At 42.5% G+C, this 16,776-nt stretch overlaps 1 protein-coding gene across 4 annotated transcripts in view; it reads left to right on the top strand.

Moving 5' to 3' along the window:
* Positions 1-9,872, top strand: part of CEP170B (centrosomal protein 170B) — a 52,927-nt gene extending 43,055 nt beyond the window's left edge. For 2 of the 4 annotated variants that reach the window (XM_032188264.1, XM_032188262.1), the window contains 7 exons: positions 1,393-1,552; positions 5,136-5,174; positions 5,726-5,869; positions 6,729-6,817; positions 7,361-7,454; positions 8,459-8,510; positions 9,248-9,872. In XM_032188264.1, coding sequence (XP_032044155.1) covers positions 1,393-1,552; positions 5,136-5,174; positions 5,726-5,869; positions 6,729-6,817; positions 7,361-7,454; positions 8,459-8,510; positions 9,248-9,483 — 814 coding nt within the window. In that variant the 3' untranslated portion in view covers positions 9,484-9,872. The remainder of the gene's footprint in view (positions 1-1,392; positions 1,553-5,135; positions 5,175-5,725; positions 5,870-6,728; positions 6,818-7,360; positions 7,455-8,458; positions 8,511-9,247) is intronic. The other 2 variants (XM_032188265.1, XM_032188263.1) reach the window with 1 other exon arrangement.
* The last annotated feature ends 6,904 nt before the right edge of the window (positions 9,873-16,776 follow it).

Raw genomic sequence — 16,776 nt, 5'->3', positions numbered from 1 at the left:
GCATCAGCCTTGTCTGGCTAGGCACGCTGCAGAACTCGGTCACATAGTCTGCTTCTAATTGCTGCTCTGATTTCCGTTGCTGCTCCCAAATTAACTGGGAGGGGTTTAAAGTAGTCGGAGAGAGTTAAAAGGGAAAATGCCACTTGTTTACAGCAAGGGAATCTCATGGTGTGGGCATTCGGTGACAGCTCTGTCCGAAACCAGCATGGGTGGGGGCACCTTCGGCAGGCAGATCCAACTACTTTTTATTAATTCAATTACACATTTTCTTTCTGAGGAAATGTTTTGATGAACTGACAGCTTTATTATATTGCTTATGTTTTTTCCAAGTAAAGATGATGTCTTTCAGATGAAGTTAGCTAACCAGAAGACTTTTTTCTAAGCTCTTCCTTAAAATTATCACAACGGCTACTTTTGGTCAGACATTTCTTTCTAGTCTCTGCCGCTAACAATCCAGAGACTCGCAAACTGGTTTCAAGATCTAGAGCAAGCAGAGCAAAGTTCTGCAGTCACTGAGTCTTAACTGGAGACCTGTAAGGGGGCTTCAACTTTCTTGTTTCTTCCGGTTTCTGAAAATCAGATCACTCTAAGGTATGCCATGCGTAACCCTGGTCACCCCTCATCCCTTTTGATGATGAGGGGTGACCAGGATGATGGAGGGATATTTTGATTTGTAAACCGTGAGGGAGAGGGAAAGAGCTTGAGGTTTTTATTCTTTATGTAATAAAGAATACAGTTTTGGGCTTTCTAGCAGAGCTCTAGCCGTGTTGTAGAACATCACACTGTGATAATTTCCATAAGACACAAGAGCTTACTATTTTTTTTTTTTTTTTTTGCATGGTGGAGGAATGCTTTCATTGTTGCTTTTTAGTTTAACGGTTTACAGAAAAAAATAAAAGCCTGGAAATAAGCCACGAATATAATGTTGGCCAATGGATTTGTTAATCCCATTTTCCTTCTTTGTGCTTTTTAGGTGAAAGCAAAAGTCCCAAGAAGAAGCGACCATGTTCTTCTATTTCAAAGATAAAATAAAATAGAATGGTTGGGGAACAAGAACATTAAGCTTCTTTATGGATCATCTCCAACACTTTTTGATAGTGTGTACTAACTAGAATTTGTTTTTAAATTAATCTCTACTTTGAAGCTGAGTATAGGAGAGAAGTGGATTTAATTTGTTGCTCTTGCGTGTAGCCAGAGCATTCCTCATTGCCGTGCCAAGGCACCCCAAAGCTTTCCCTAGCCTCTGCAGAGATTGTAATTCATACAGACTTTCTGTGGTCCCCAGTAAGAAAAGTCTTTTTCAGATGCTTTTTTAATATATATATTTGTTATGAATATGAGGCTTGTTGTATCATGTGTCCTAACGGCTGTGCTTCATGCCCTGTGCTTCAGACTAAGCCAAACCTTGGTGAAGGATGTGGCCATCCTTGCTCGAGAGATCCATGATGTTGCTGGAGATGGGGACTCACAGAGTTCCTCAGGGACGGGACCAAGCACCTCCCTCAGCTCTGTGCCCAACACTCCTGCTTCTACCATATCGGCGAGAGAAGAGGTAAGATCCCAAACGGCAGAAATCCCGGCCTCTGAATGCTAGCAGGTGTGTGGGGCATGGCTGTAGTGGGAGATCAGGGCAGCATCCTTGGGTTCTGCAGCATTACAAACCCTTGCCATCCTAAAAAAAAAAAAAATAACAGGAGCAGATTGACTGCAGTCTGTTTAGGGTGCTCTTTATTTTTTTTTTTTTTTAATATTGAAACCAGGCAGGTTGCACTTTTGTTGGGGACATCGTTACAGCACCTCCAGGAAGCAGAAAGGCCCTAATGTCAAAATGTTAGATTCCTAAGGACCCAACAGCCTCTAGTGGGACACTTGTCCCTGAGGAGCTGGATGGGGTAGGTGTGCAATGCTCCTGGGCTGGGAAGCCTGAGCCTCCCTCCTCCTTCCAGCATTCTGAAATGCTTTGCAGGGGTTTCTTAAATCCCTTCCCTATACCTGTGTGTCAGCAGGCCAGGGCAGGGACTCTGCTCTGCAGCCAGTGGAGTGGGTGAGGATGGAGGACTTCATAAAATTTGGCTCACCAGTGCAGCAGCTCAGGGACTCAGCCCAAACTCAGCAGCAAGGTGCCCTGGAGGATCCAGCTGCTAAAGTAAAATTGCCTCCGCTGCTATTTAAATGCAAACTCCCTCCAGTCGAGGACCAGCATGGGGTTAAAATATATCTTTCCTTTTATTTGCTGTTCACCTGGGCCTCTCGGTCCTTTGTTGTCTTTGTTAGGAGAATTGCATGTCTGTCCTAAACAGGATTCAAAGCTGAGGCCAAACCTGCTGCCCTGCTAGGAGAGGATTTGGAGGCCCCATGACCCTGCTGTGTTCATTGCTGAAGGTGCAAAGCAGAAGCTTAGGGAGGTTACTGGAAGATGAGGTGTGCGGGGCTGTGCTTGTGTTAAATAAACCCTGGTCAGCTGCAGCCTGCTCAGGGAAGGGTTTTCTGCTAGGGGCCATTTGGCTTTGAGCCACAGTGTGCAAACATTTCACAATAACTTCAGGCTCCAAGATGGTGTTTTATTGCTTTGTTTCCATGCAAATGCCACACCTGCAGAACTGCCTTTTGTGCTGCTCTGTTGAGCAGTTAAGGTGGCGTATCTGCCTTACTTCTGACTTGCAAACGAGACGTTTGCTGTGGGTTGGTAATGACCAGCACCCACTTCCTTCCAGCAGGAAGCACACCTACTTTGCTGCAGTGCCACTGAAGGGTGCGGCCCTAAGTCAGCACCTACAGAAGGTTTTCCCTGCTGCTGGGTAGCACGGAGGAGCAGTGATGCCTACAAAACACAGAGACTGAGGCTGCTGTGAAAAAGCCTGGCCTTCAGAGCGCCTGGTAGTGATGCTGAATGGCTTGCCAGGACTTCTCAGACCCTGGCTAATCGAGGATTTCTCCCTGAAATGACTTTGCAGGGCTGTGTTGTGCTGTAGGTAATGCTCAGGAGCAGTAATTCAGGACTCCAAGCAGGCAGGAGGGAGCAAAATGACAAACATGTGCGCTGTTCTGGGGGTCCTGCTCCAGTCTGGTTGCAGTGAGAAGGGCCTTGCCTCATAGGCAGTGGTGCGGGAGGATCCTGTCCTTCATCTGCTTTTGGCACCTTTGGTGTGCTCAGCCAGCGTTGGCTGAAACCCCAGTAAAGGTTTTTAACTAGATTCCCTCCCAGTAGGGCTGGATAACAGCGACTGCAGCACGGCCAGTGGCTGGGAGGCTGTTCAGGTAGACCCAGAACGCTGCCATGCATCGGTGGAGCTGCCTCGTGATAGCCAGGAACAGGTTAAATCAGCAGGACTTCGTGCTGTTGAGGTGTTGGGCTGAAAATAGCTTGGGATCCTGAACTGCATCCTGGGGGTCGTGTTGTGGTTGGGAGTAACAGGACTGATGCGGGGTGTAGTAAATACTCATCACGTCTCTGGGACTGGTCTTGGAATCAGCGGGCATGGTCTGGGTGCTGCTGAACCTGGGCTAAAATAATTACTTTTAGCTTAACACAGGGAAGCTGCTTGGAAATCTCAAGATCAGCATGTGTGGTACTAAGCACTGTGACGTTTGTGTTTATTAAACAACTTTATGGTGAATGTTCTAGGAAAGGACACAGAGATTAGACTTTCACTATAGCAAAAGTAATTTATTAGAAACATCTGCTAACAGTAACCATGTGAATGAGCAATGGTTGCTGTGCGTGACCATCTCTCTCATACAGCTCTGGTTCCTGCAGTGCTGTGTGCCATCCTGCCAGCCCTTGGTTTGGTGCTGCTAAATATTTGCACCTACTCTAAGAAACTGGGGGAAAAAATGCAGGGAAAAAGTGCCAACACTGGATTCACTTCTGAGAGCTCAGCACCTTAGCAGAAGCTTTGCTTTGGACCTGTGTGTGCTGCAGCACTTCTCAGCCTCCAACAAATTGCATTTTAAATTGCTTTTGTTACAGAGCTTGGCTAAGTGCAAAAACTGGGTGTGTTCTCTTAAAAGTTAAGACGGAGCCTTAGATTTAAACCTTATCCTTCAAGTTCTGCCCTTCAGGTCCGAGAGTTGGCTTGGATATTAGCCTGGGAGGGTTTCAGTTCCCCGGTGCACGTTCAGGGTGTTTTTTGTTTGTAGTCCTCAACTGTGCAGTATGAGAGAACCCAGGTTCCTGGAGTGCTGAGCTGAGCCCTGCTGCAAGCAAGGGTGAAACCTTCATGATTCTCGTTTACCGAAGTCCCAGGTTGTTTGGGATGCCTTGGGTTGTGTGTGTGTAGGTGTTGCAGGGGGAGTCAAGTGGGTCAGCCCAAATCACTGGACGCTTTTGCAAGGCTTAGTCCTGCACAAAATTATTTGGTTGGCTTTTTTTTTTTCGTTGTTAATGATATAGCAAAAAAAATATATATCCCAGTTATATTTATGAAGTTGCTGCCTGTGATTCTGTGATTTTAATGTACTCAGTATGACTGTTGGTGTGATGAGAGGAGGTGCTTAGGATGTGACAGAACAGAAAGCATGAGAAGGAAGCAGGTTGTGTATGACCATCTCCTGCTGGTGGTGGAGCAGATGCAGCTCCTACAGCTGGTTGTGCCAAGATGTGCTGGACTACAGGAATATCTCATTCCCTTCTGACACTGTTTCACTGCTGCAGCCAGCCTTAACTCACTGTTCCTGCACTTCACAAAAGGATGCTTAAAAAAACAAAGCTTATTAGCTAAACATTTTGGCTGTTGTGCACCCGTAGCATAATGTCTCATGCCTTCTGCCTGTGCATAACCCAACTGCTACTGCGTAGAGTTTGGGAAGCCTGGACCCTGGATCGCACACAGCTTCCTCACGAAGCTGAGTGCTGTTGCCAACCCCAGAGCCTCCTGTGCTCGGAGAGCTGTGGGATTTCACTCAGCACTTTTTGAAGTAACCGGGGAGCTGCCTGAGACCACCTCTGCAGAACTGGTGGGTGACCAGCACCTCCGTGGGCTTCAGTGCATGCTGAAGGGGGTGGGCAGCGAGTGCTGGTCCTCAGGAATGCGCTTTGGGGAACATCACCCCAAAATAACGATGTGTGTGTTCTTTGATACTTGCTGTCACAGTCATTCAGTAGCATTGATCTCTTTGTTTCTGTTTTAACACAGATTGCTCGTAGATCTTTTCGGCTGGCATATCCATCTCAGGTGCACTTTCCATCCCATTATTTTTGTATTCCTGTCTTGTCACTGTTACCTTCCTCACCTTCTTTTAGAGGTTTTTTGTCTGTCAGTCAAACAAACAGGAGTAGCTGTCTTGCTGTTTCTGTTCTTCCTGTTAATTGTCTGCATTATCGGTGGTTTTGGATTTCTTTTTCATCTCTTCCATGTGTTATTAAATGTTTTCTGATTAATTTTAGTGTCACTTTAATGTTACATTGGTATATTAAAACATAAGATACAAGGAAACAGGGCCTTTTGAGTTTTAGCCCATAAAAGGCTAAGATGTACTGTTCAGTGACACATTTAAGTCTCGAGATTATAAAGTGGAACAGCCCCACTAAGTTTCGTAGGATGACTCCAGTGGGCAGATACTTGGGGTCTGGTAATTTGTTTAGGAACCCATACCTGTCTGAACAAGACTTGAATGAATCAGTGTTCCTCTGGGGCTTGCCTGAAAATCTGCCATACCTGCACTGAGTGCCTGTGTGCCTCCTTCCCTACTCATTTTTAATGACTCATTACTCATTATTTCCAAGTTGGTGCAGCACATTCCAGAAGCAAGTCTGAACTACCAGAAAGTGCCTCCGGGATCAGTGGAACTGAAGGATTTCGACCAAAATATGAACGATAATAGAGAAGAGGATCCATCAAAAAAAACAAGGACAAGAAACCGTGAGGAGGCAGGCCACCCTTTTCTTTACTTTCTAACTTTACATGTGACATTACTCGGTTGCAGTATGCATGTCTGTATAGAAATAGCGTTAAAGAAGTGAAAAAAAGGAACAGAACATCACCCTTTTAGCCCACAGTAACTGGAAGTTTCCTGTATAAAGCTTCAATAGGATCTGAGGCTCGATCGCTGGGGAGGAGGCATTCAGTGTCAGCCCACTTTGGCTATTTCACTTGCTCTTGTAAATAAAAACACAAATGTCTCAACTTTGAAATGTGCAGCATTGGTGGTTTAATGACAAGAAATCACGTCAGAAGACTAGCTGCCCTTAACCAGTAATGGCACCGTACTTTTCTGCAGTGGGCATGCTGGTCCGAGCTGCCTGTGAAGCAGTCATGGCATATGGCATATAGTCTGTATATGCCTGGCTGAATATCAAGATATATGACCATGAAAGTGGCCTGAAGTGTCTCATATAAATCACTTAGGATGTTTTGTTTTTGTTTTGTTTTGTGTGTGCACACATGCTTGGTTTTGGGGGTGACAGTACCTATCAAGCTCGTGAAGTCTTACAGAAATGTTTAAGCAGTTATGTGACTTCAAACAACTCTGTCTTCCTCAACTCTTCTAGAAAAATAAAAGGACCAAAGCCAACAACTGAACAGGTTACTGCTAATCTTTCTGCCAAAGTGCTACAACAAAGCTGTATGCTATCTTAATCTCCCCTGAGCTTCATATATCATCCATATAGCTGAAGATATCTCAGTGGGGATTGTTTACTCTTAAAAAAAAAAAAAAAAAAAAAAAAAAAAATTATTTTTTTCCTCTTTTGATAAAAAATTCTTTATCTGATTTGCCTTTTATTTTAGGTAATCTTTGACAACCTGATGTTGAACCCAGTGTCCCAGTTATCACATACAATCCGTGAAAATACAGAAAACCTAGCTGAAAAAATGAAGTAAGTAACTTTTTGTCCCTGGCCTGAAATGTTGACTGGCTCTTTGTGGAAGATAATACATTGTCATCTTCAAAAGTCTTATTATCAAGGGGTAGGGAATCGGTGTAGTAAATGGGGTATGGAGTGAACGAGAGATAATATGGTCTCTTGCCATCTCTTTTCTTGTATGTTTGGCCTCTGGAATTTTAGTGCTGGATTTAGAATATCTGTTAGTCAATTAACTTTGAAATGCTGCCTGTGGAAAGAGAGAAAAAAAAATGTATTCCTACTGGTGGATTTTGTTCTCTTTCCTCCCATGTCCCAAGGCTCTTGGAAAGCCCACAGATCACCAGGTCTTGTGCAAGCTCTTCAAAGCCTGTTGTTGCTCTAGAAGCCATCAGGTAGAGAAGGACTTTGGAATGTTCCTAAATCAGCTGAAAGCAGCTTTGTCCTGTCACTAATCCATTAATCTCCTTTGTTGCCACATCTTGTGATAATTAAGTCTTTCAAACAATCAGCTTTTGGATGGCAATTTTAAGACCTGTTCCACTCTTTGTGCTGCAGGATTCTGTTTCAAAACTCAGAGAGGACCTGGGAGGAGATGGAGGCCAAAATTAACTCAGAAAACGAAGTGCCAATTCTGAAGACATCAAACAAGGTAAGACATGGAAAAAGTAAACTACTGAAGGCTTGTGTCCATTGAAAGCTTTGTGAGAAACTGACCTAAGTTCTGGCCCGCCTCAAATCAATTTCTGAATTTACTAGTCCATTTGCATGTGTTGAACTGCTGTTTTCTGTTGCTGCTTTAGGTGTGACAAGGTGAGTTCTTTCAGCTGTTGTGGTACTGTCACTTTCACCAAAATTTTCTCCTCTGCCTTAGTAATTCATCTTTAGATGCTCAGTCCCATAGCAGCTGTTCAAATGCAGGATCTTTAGGCTTCATTTAAACATCTTCCAAAGCATCACCTACCATGTAGTCGCTACATCTTTAGTTGAAGATAAGTCTTTCTCCTGGATGTTCATTTTTTTTCCCTACCTGTTACAATTTGTCAACAGGACAATAACAAAAGCCTCATCTGTAGGGTGGTGTTTGTACTCACATAACCTCTTACTGTCATTTATTGGGACCATCAGCAGGGATTTAAGTACAGTAATGGACCCTGGCTAATGCTAAGAGTATGTATAACTGTGCAGGACCTGTGTCTAACGACTCAGTGCTACAGCAGTGTATCTGTGGCCAATTACTTTGTCTAGTCTAGGAGTTGTTTGCAAATATCTTTTTGAGTGTGGTGTTAAAGGGGTGTGAATGAGCCTTTGTATAGTTAGTGTCCAGCTATGTGGACAATTAATCTAGTTGACACTTCAAATCTAATAAACCATTGTAGCTATAAACTGGGTGGTGTAGTAGCGCTTGGGAAAATGAGGCAGAGCAGAGGTTGCATGTGCTGACCTAGATAGAGATCACAGAACCATCTCGGTTGAAGAAGACCTTCAAGATCATCAAGTCAAAGCATAATGCTATATTAGTCTTTTCTGTTAAATAACCAGGTTTGGAACTGACTTTGAATATTCTTGATGGGAAAAGGCAGGGAGAGTAGGACTGGATTTCTGCATAAGTTGAGTAACTTGTTTAAATCTCCCTTTTGATGCTTTTATTTCTAGGAAATCAGTTCTATCCTGAAGGAGCTCAGGAGAGTTCAAAAACAGCTTGAAGGTTGGTCATTCGAAATGTTTTGTCTTTCCTATGCCAGTAAACTGTACAAAATAAAATAATGTGGCTTGATTTGCGACTGAAAACTGGGAAAGGATGCAGAAGTTGAGTTTGCATGGTGCTCTTTGATGAGTGCATGTGGAAGGAACAGTAGATTCATCTTGTACTGCCAATTTTTCTTTTAAATGTTGACTTTTGAAATGTAGAAGCTGTAGCTGTGGAAATGCTTTGTTTGTGGTAATTAGTATATTCACATAAGATGCACTAGCAAAGGTCTGTTCTGCTGAAATAATACTTAGCAGCTCTTCCAGCCAGTGAGCTGTGCTTTGCTTTTGGACTACCTGTCCATGTTGGCTTGAATCTTGCACATAGAGCTCTGTGCAACAGAGAAGGTACGGCAAGCTCAGTGGATGTGTCTTGCATCATCTGGAAGCTTAATAACAATATGTGAAAGCATACAGGGATCACTTCAGGCTCCTGCTAAATGCTTGTCATTTTTCTGCTGTAGTTTGTCGTGTTAAATTTAACCAGAAAGTTGAGTGTCCTTGTAAACTCAGACTGGGAGAGGTTTTGCTTATTAAAGCTGCTTAGGCCTGAAGGTACTGAGGGGGAAAAAATAACATGATTAAATGAACACAAGTACTGCCTACAGTTCTGTGGCCTTCAAAACGAAGGCAAGTAACTTCTTTAAACAACTCTGAGTTCTGCTAATATGTTTGTGTATGCCTCTTTTTCCCCAGTTATAAATGCTATCATTGACCCTACTGGAAACTTGGATGTAGTTGCCAGTAACAAAGCATCTGCTGCTGCTAAACAATCCACAGCCACTAAAGTCAGGACTGCTAACGCATCTGGGTCCACACTGGAGACGTTGTCCCCAGCACAGATGAGAAACTACACGCAGAAATCGAACTGTGGCTCTTCTAGTTTGCAAGATTCGAATTTCATTCCAGATGGAGAGAAATACGTGATCTGATGAAATATTTTGTATTGCTATCATACTGTAATCTACTGTCGCGTTAGTATTGTATGTGAGTGGTTTGTGGACAGTTTGTGTGGAGCAGTTGTTTAGATTGCTAACATGTTGCACAAAAAAAAAGAAAATCTATGCTGTGAGGGTGAATGGCAAGTCTGTGTATGCCTTTTAAACAAGACTAGCACTGTGGAGCAGCACATATTCAGCATAGAGGCAAAACGACTTTTAAAGAGTTACTCACTTACTCTTCCAGTGTGCCATAAGAAAACAGGCTTTGCATACCCTCCATTCAGTACTGCCGAAGCTAAAGTGTTCTTGCATTGGCCTGTTTATAATTATTCAGTTATAATGAGGCGCAGGTTTAAGAAAAAAACACGCAACACTTTTTGGTACTGTATTTGCTTTGTTTTTTTTTTTTTTTTTACTTGTACAAGTGAGCATTGCAGCTCTGTTGGAATCAACGTGCAAATCCAGCAGAACGATGGTGCAATATAACGGGTTTCTCAGAGGAACTCTTGCTACAGTTCTGTAATCAGCAGTCTTAAAAAGGCGATCACACTGAAGTTGTACATATATCTTTTTTTTTTTTTTAGTTCAGAAAACAAAAGAAGGCAGAGCAAACCCTTGTTGTTCTCTCTTGGGAAAGTGTAAAAGTTAATGCTGGTGTGAATGTAAAGATTTCTAATACAGTTACTGTTTTTGGTGTTTCAGGCCCAAAGTTTGGTGTAGGTACAAAAAAAAAAAAAATCAAATTTTACAGTTTAGCTTGCCAAATTTTTGGTACAGTTGCTATCTTTAAGCTTTTTATGAACTATTCAGTCTTTTTGCAATGAACTAGAAGTACTCCTGGCTGGGCCAACAACTATGTTGTTTGATTTAGCTAATTGCTAAGAAAAGCATCTGTTCCAGTGGCTCACATAATAAACTTAATGACACAGTTGCTGTGAACTAGTGTTCACTTGATGGCACTCAAAAAATAACAGCATAAGTGTAGCTCCTCCTTTATGGTTGGTTCTCCTATAATTTTTTTTTCAATGCAAAAGTGCTTGAAAACAACGGCTCTGTGGTGTTTTTAGAAACTACCCACCAGCGTCAAGCACTTCATATATCTGGGATTTTTGTCTGGATTTTATTTTTGGTAATTATAGTCCCAGAAACACTACTATGTGCAGTTGCACTAAGCAATTTCTTGTTTAAAAAACATTGCATTTTGTATTCTGCCTTTCAGTTAAGCTGCAAAACCTGCAATTTCTGTTGCTCTAAAAACAAAAGGTTTGGTTTTGCAGAGGACCTCTTCCAGATGTGTTTGCTCCCAGTTTTTTCCATCTCGTATTGATTCCTTTTTCATTCTTCCTGGTCCATTAACAGTAATCAGGTAGAGAAATCCTTCCATGGTCGTGGAGGATACATTTGCTGGGAAAGGTGAGCAGATGAGTTCCACTTTGCCCTCATACAGTGTGTAATTTAACTAGTGAAATGGTATCCCAAGCTTGACTGCTTCTTGTGTGCCGACTTTATATTTTGGGTGGGTAGTGGATTCCTTAGTTAGCTTCAGTAGTTACCTGAGCTTTTCTGCTAGAATGTTGTGAAAGTGGGAACCAGTTAAAAATAACTTAAATAAGTAGGGATGCTCACAAAGTGTTTCGTCTTACTAGCAAAGAGCATGAGTGCTTTCCTGGTGAAGCCAGTGGGAGCTTTCTATCAATTTCAGCAGAAACAGGATCGGTCTCAAAATGGGAATATGCCAGCAGGTCGTTAATTTGAGCGTGCAGAATGCTGGCTGGCAAACAATAGGTTCAAATATCCTTCCAATATCTCCAGCAGGTTATAACTCATCTGCTTATGTGGAGATGCGCTTCCATGAGGAAATCTGCTGAATTTCACACAGATGAATGCAGAATAATAATAATAAAAAAAAAAATGCCCATGATGCTCTTCTGCCTGTAATATACGCACTATCTGAATGTGTTGATTCACTTGTTTACTCTGATCTGTCTTTCCTTGAAATACCTGACTGTGTCTGTGATGACTATCATAAGTGGTGGTTTGTTCCTGATGTATGAAACATTTTCCCAAGCCCTGCTTTGTTAGGGCTTGATATGACCAGGTGCTACCCCAACTCACTAGGAGTTGAAAGACCTTCACAGATGAGGTATTGCTGTTAGTTTTGGTTTTGCTGTAGAGACACGTGAATTACTCAGACATCTGACTCTTATTGTTTGTTATCCGCATTTCCACATCTTCGTGGCTACGCTCTAGTGGATTTTTTTCTCTACAACATGTCCTAGAATTGACTTCTGATTGTTTTCACTTGAAAATTGCTTGACTCTTCCATCTTCCATGAACACATCAGGAATGGATTTTCTTCCTTGATTGCTTTGTTCTGAATTTGGGAGCGCGCCCGCAGACACCTTACATCAATTAAGCCAACCCACAAAATACGGTACCTCTTCGAGTGACTAATAAGGATGCAGCAGTCCGTGCCTGCTCATAATTTGGACGTGTGTGAGAAGGGCTGGGGGGGGAGATGCACAGCTTGGTTTATTTGTGACTCAGCCAAAATACAAAATGCTTCTGTGTCCTGACGCAGTGTTCGTGCTTGGATCTTTGCATTTAAAACAGTCTTGTTAGTCAGCGAGGAAACACAACATAATTTTTTCTTGTGTTCACCGTTTCTGAAATTCACCCCATTTGTACTTGTCTGCTCCAGATACACCAAAGAGCTAGCCACTTGAGTAACTCCTCTGTTAATTTTCAGTCTTACACATGGTACTGTGTGCATCCATGCCTCCGTGACTGCAGGGTGAGCGTGCCAGGTGTGTCTTGTTGGCCTGGGACCGGTGTGCAGGATGCCTTTTGGCTTCGGTGAGCTGTGGATGGGCCTCGCGTTGAGCTTGGTAGGGGTGATGCTGACCTGTGGGTCGTTCTCATACTGTTTTGCTTTCACATGTTTTGTATTTGACTAAAGAAATGTAACGAAGGGTGGGATTTTCCAAGGCTTAGGGAAGTGAGCGCTCAGGCCCTTGTGGGCTTCCATGCGATCTGGGTGCCTGATGCCTTGAACACCTTTCAAAATCCCAGCCCTCAGTTCTTCCACTATACTTGAAAACCATGTTCTCAGTTCAGCGCTTTCAAATGTAAAATCCTGTTACTCTGTGCTGGGATGAATGTAAATTCCTGGGAGAATGTGTATGAGCTTTGTGAGCAAGGACACAATTGTACCTACAGTGAGGTCATGTCGTGGTCGTGCTCCAGGAGAAAAGAACGTCTGCATCATCTTTGAGTAATATTTTAGTAAAGGTAAACCTAGTGGAATGTTTACAGCCTACTGAAAAAAAAAAAAAAAGAATTAAAAAGAAAAAAAAGGAAGAAAAACTGTAAGGTAGTTAAGTGCAAGATTCTACTAGTGTTTTTTTTTTGTTTTTTTTTTTTCTTGTTTTGCAGATCACAGTAGCTATTTTTGAAGTTTGGTAAATGTGTATAACTTTTGCAAAGACCAGACAGAACTACCTGTTCACTTTTGATGTGCCCCATGCTGAATTGTGCCTATTTCACTATCTGCTGTTGTTATGCTGCTGATTCTGCTGTTCTGAACTGTTCACTGGATCATTCCATTTGCATGCAACACAAATGCAAGCTGAGCTGTTTGAGAGTAAAGCTGAAACACATTTGTATAACTTGAACTGATTAATGACTTTCTCTTTTCCACACCCTCTGGAAATGCTGTGTATAATTTTGATTCGTTTCTCCTACCTTGATTTTTTTTCTGCTTTTTTTAATGGTAATTTATTTTTGTTTGGATTATAGGCAGTATCTGTACATTTTGTTCCAAGGTGATATTGTGGACGTCTTTAAAAAATAAAATAAATTGTTATTTTATATAATTTTATCATAAAGTTGCTCTAATAAATCATTCTTATATCATGTGACAATACGATTCTGGAATTTTGTGTGTTAATTTGTTGAGAGTAAGTGGACTAAATTTTCCAACTACCTGTTTACATTGGTGTTAATAAGTACAGCGTAACGAAAGACTTGCCAGCAACTGAAGACATAACAGCGCAGCTGGATCCCTTCTGGTGCCACCTGGGGCTGGGGCAGGTCCCTCTCTAGCAGTACAGGAGTCCCCTCTGCCCTGCTCTGGGATTGAAGTCTGCAAGTCCCCATCACCTGAGGGTGTTCTTACCTCTTACTTCTGTATGGTGATATGTAATTTAATTTTGCTACTGTTTTATCTCATTGCCATGATTAACAGTGGTGTTTTAAAAGGTTAAATCCAGCCTGGATATGATCATGCCCTAGCAGGTGATCATAGAAAACTACTTGTACTCACTCTTTTGCCCTCATTTTGTATATGTTGGATTTTTACATTTATGATGAATGTAAATGAAATTATTATTATTATTTTTCTTTCACTACATCACTGTCTTCCATTCTTCCTGGAGTTTTGTCTGACCTTTGCATCTTTCTTGGCACTTTAGAAACAGTATTAATTCCTTCTTTCCTTCTGCACAGCCTTCAGGTGTCTGCAGCTTCACCTGCCCTGCTCCATGCTGAGCTGGATTTTGGCTCCACGTCTCTGCATTAGCACAGCTTCTCTAGGAAGTACAACAGTAGCACAATAGTACAATAGCAGATCAGAACATTGCATGGTTTCCAACAAGAACTAAAGCGCAGAGAAAGGAATAAAAAAAAATTTAGGACCCAACCAGGCTCGCTGAGTGACTTCCCATTCCCTGAACATTTTTGCATTAGATCCTTGAACACTTATGACACCTTTGTACTTAGAGTTAAGAGTTTTAGGGAAGGGGGGTTATTTAAATAAAAATAAAAATCTGCCTTATAAGAAGCTTTCTCAAGCTTTTCTATTTAAGTCTGCCTGCTGTGTCAGCAGAGAAGGCTTTCCCTGTTCTCTAAACCACAGGCTGGAAATCAATAGTGCATCCACTTCACCAGTTTGTGAACACTGACTAAACAGAACTCAGGGGTAGTGGAACTGTGGCCATACATTTGCAATATGATGAAAGCTGCTATCTGGCACAATTTAAAAATAAGTGATAGAAGGCAAATGTACCAATCTCTGCGCATCTTCCTGCTGCGTGTTCAGCTGAAATCCTGCTTGGCTCTTTAACATCCTCATCTCTGCTGGGAAATACAGAGTTTGACTTTTCCATGTGTGCATAGAAAGGAATACCAAAAAGTCTTTCTAGGAGCAAGGTTTTCAGGACCCTTTGTTAGGGTTGAAGTTTGTTGAGCAACCAGAGACAGGTTGTGATGTAATGACTTGATGTGAAAGTCTACCACCAGACCCTCAAGCCTCCCACCGTGGTGTGGGAGGGCCATGCTGCTTCAGCAGGGGCTTTTGTGGACCAAATGGGCAAGGCTGCTGGCCTCAGCCTCTCCTGGTTAGGTGGGGTTGGCTTGGGGCAGCAGTGGGCAGGTTGGCTGGGGGCTGTGGTGTTTTCCTTGGGAGGGCTGCAACAATTTGGGTGCTGTCCTGCAGAGATAGGAGAATGCCAGGTGCAGTTACCTAGGTGTAGTCTGCTAGTGCATCCCCTGCTTAGATCTCTGAATGATGAGGGATGACCAAGGAAACCAAAAAATCTATGTATATCAGAAAATAATACGCACTAGGATTCGTTCCTGTTTTTTGTTGTTATTTTTTTTTTCTCCTTTTAAGTAAAATCACTAAAAATACCGTACTTGCCAAAAGAATTAGTGCCAGAAAAGGCTTAGTCAGCAGTAACTCTATTACATGTGTCAACAACCAACTTGTAGGAGCAAAAGGAAAGGGAAAAATAAAAGTGACACCCACGGGTCACAGAAAGACAGAACACACTGAAGTTGTTCCTAATCCTCGTAGGTCATATTTCCTAGGTGCAACTGGAGGGCATGTGCCATGAAGGAGAAGTGACAAAACTGAGACAGGAAAGTCCTCTCTGAAAGAGCAAACATAGAGCTATGCAAATCACGGAATTTTTTTTTATTTATTTTTAAATAAGCTCTTCCAATCAAAATACAGCTAACTAGCACTGAGTTTTAGATTAAAAAACAACAACAGCAACAAAAAACATATTCCAAATATGTCACATATGAAGTGTTCTAAGTCTAAGGTTCATACTTCAATGTATTTATTGAACTTTTAAAACAGTTGAAATTGAGTAAATCTTTAAAAACATTTTCAAACAGAAAGCCAAACTTTGATTTAAACAGAAATTTTCTCTAGGCTTGTCAGCTGAATCAGTTCCCCGTTCTTGACCTGAAATGACATTTTCTTTCAGCTACTTTGAGCGGCACAGTCTTTTGGCACAAAATATAGATCGAGCATTTTCCTTCTCAAGCGTAAGGCCTCTGGCTGTTTGTGCTTGCCATCCTGCTGCTGGCTGTTGGCGTCCGGAGCCTGGTAGCTTGGTCCTCATGAAAATGAAAGTGTAATTCTGTAGTAATCTCTGCAGTGATAGTGACGCTCCTGTCTATTATTAGCTCTCCGAGACGAGAACATGTTAAACCGACAGTTTCTTCTTAGCAAACCTCCCACATATAAAGATCTTTCACTCTGTCTTGTAATACACATTTCTAACAAACTGGAGACCAAGCATGGCTGTAAAGAGAGTGTACTAACTGGAGAGTGGCATCCAACTGTAAGGTGAGAGATTTATTTACTCTGCGTGGGGGAAAGCAGCAAGTCAGCAGCTGGCAGAAGGAGCCTCCTCTGAGAAACAGAAGTGGAGGAAGAAAGCAGATTTTTGTTTGCCCTGACATTTGCCAGTCTTCCCCTCCCCGTTGTGTAAGTGGGTCACACAAACCATTTTCCTTCTCCCCACAAACCCACTTCCATCCTTAGACACTCACCACTACAACACTGCTGGTAAGGGCAGAAATGTGTGATTGATGCTGGGCTGCTGTGTGGGATCAGATAAGCAGAGGGAAAACAGCCCTTTGCAGGCTGGAAAGGGGGAGGATGAGGAGATAAATCAGAGCTGTAAGTGCTTAGAGAGCTGCCAAGGGGGAGGAGAAAAATGATTCAATTTTCTGGAAGCATCCTTTGGGAAGAGCAGTCTCTGGAAACCAGCATCTTTGTACCACATCGAGTTGACTGCTCACAACCTCTGGCACAGCAGAAGTCATTTTAGAGAACCCTGGCTTTAGACTGTGCTGTGTGCTTCCAAGTTTATATAATAGGTCTTAAATCGTGGGGGAGATCTGCAGAGGAGAGCAGCGTGTGTGTGGAGGTTGAGCTTGTGCTGCTGGAGCGTTGCTGGTCCTGTGATACAGTCCAGCCTCTCTTAGTCT

Source organism: Aythya fuligula, chromosome 5, assembly GCF_009819795.1.
Source record: "Aythya fuligula isolate bAytFul2 chromosome 5, bAytFul2.pri, whole genome shotgun sequence".
Lineage (NCBI taxonomy): Eukaryota > Metazoa > Chordata > Aves > Anseriformes > Anatidae > Aythya > Aythya fuligula.
This window is presented reverse-complemented; position numbering and strand designations above follow the sequence as displayed.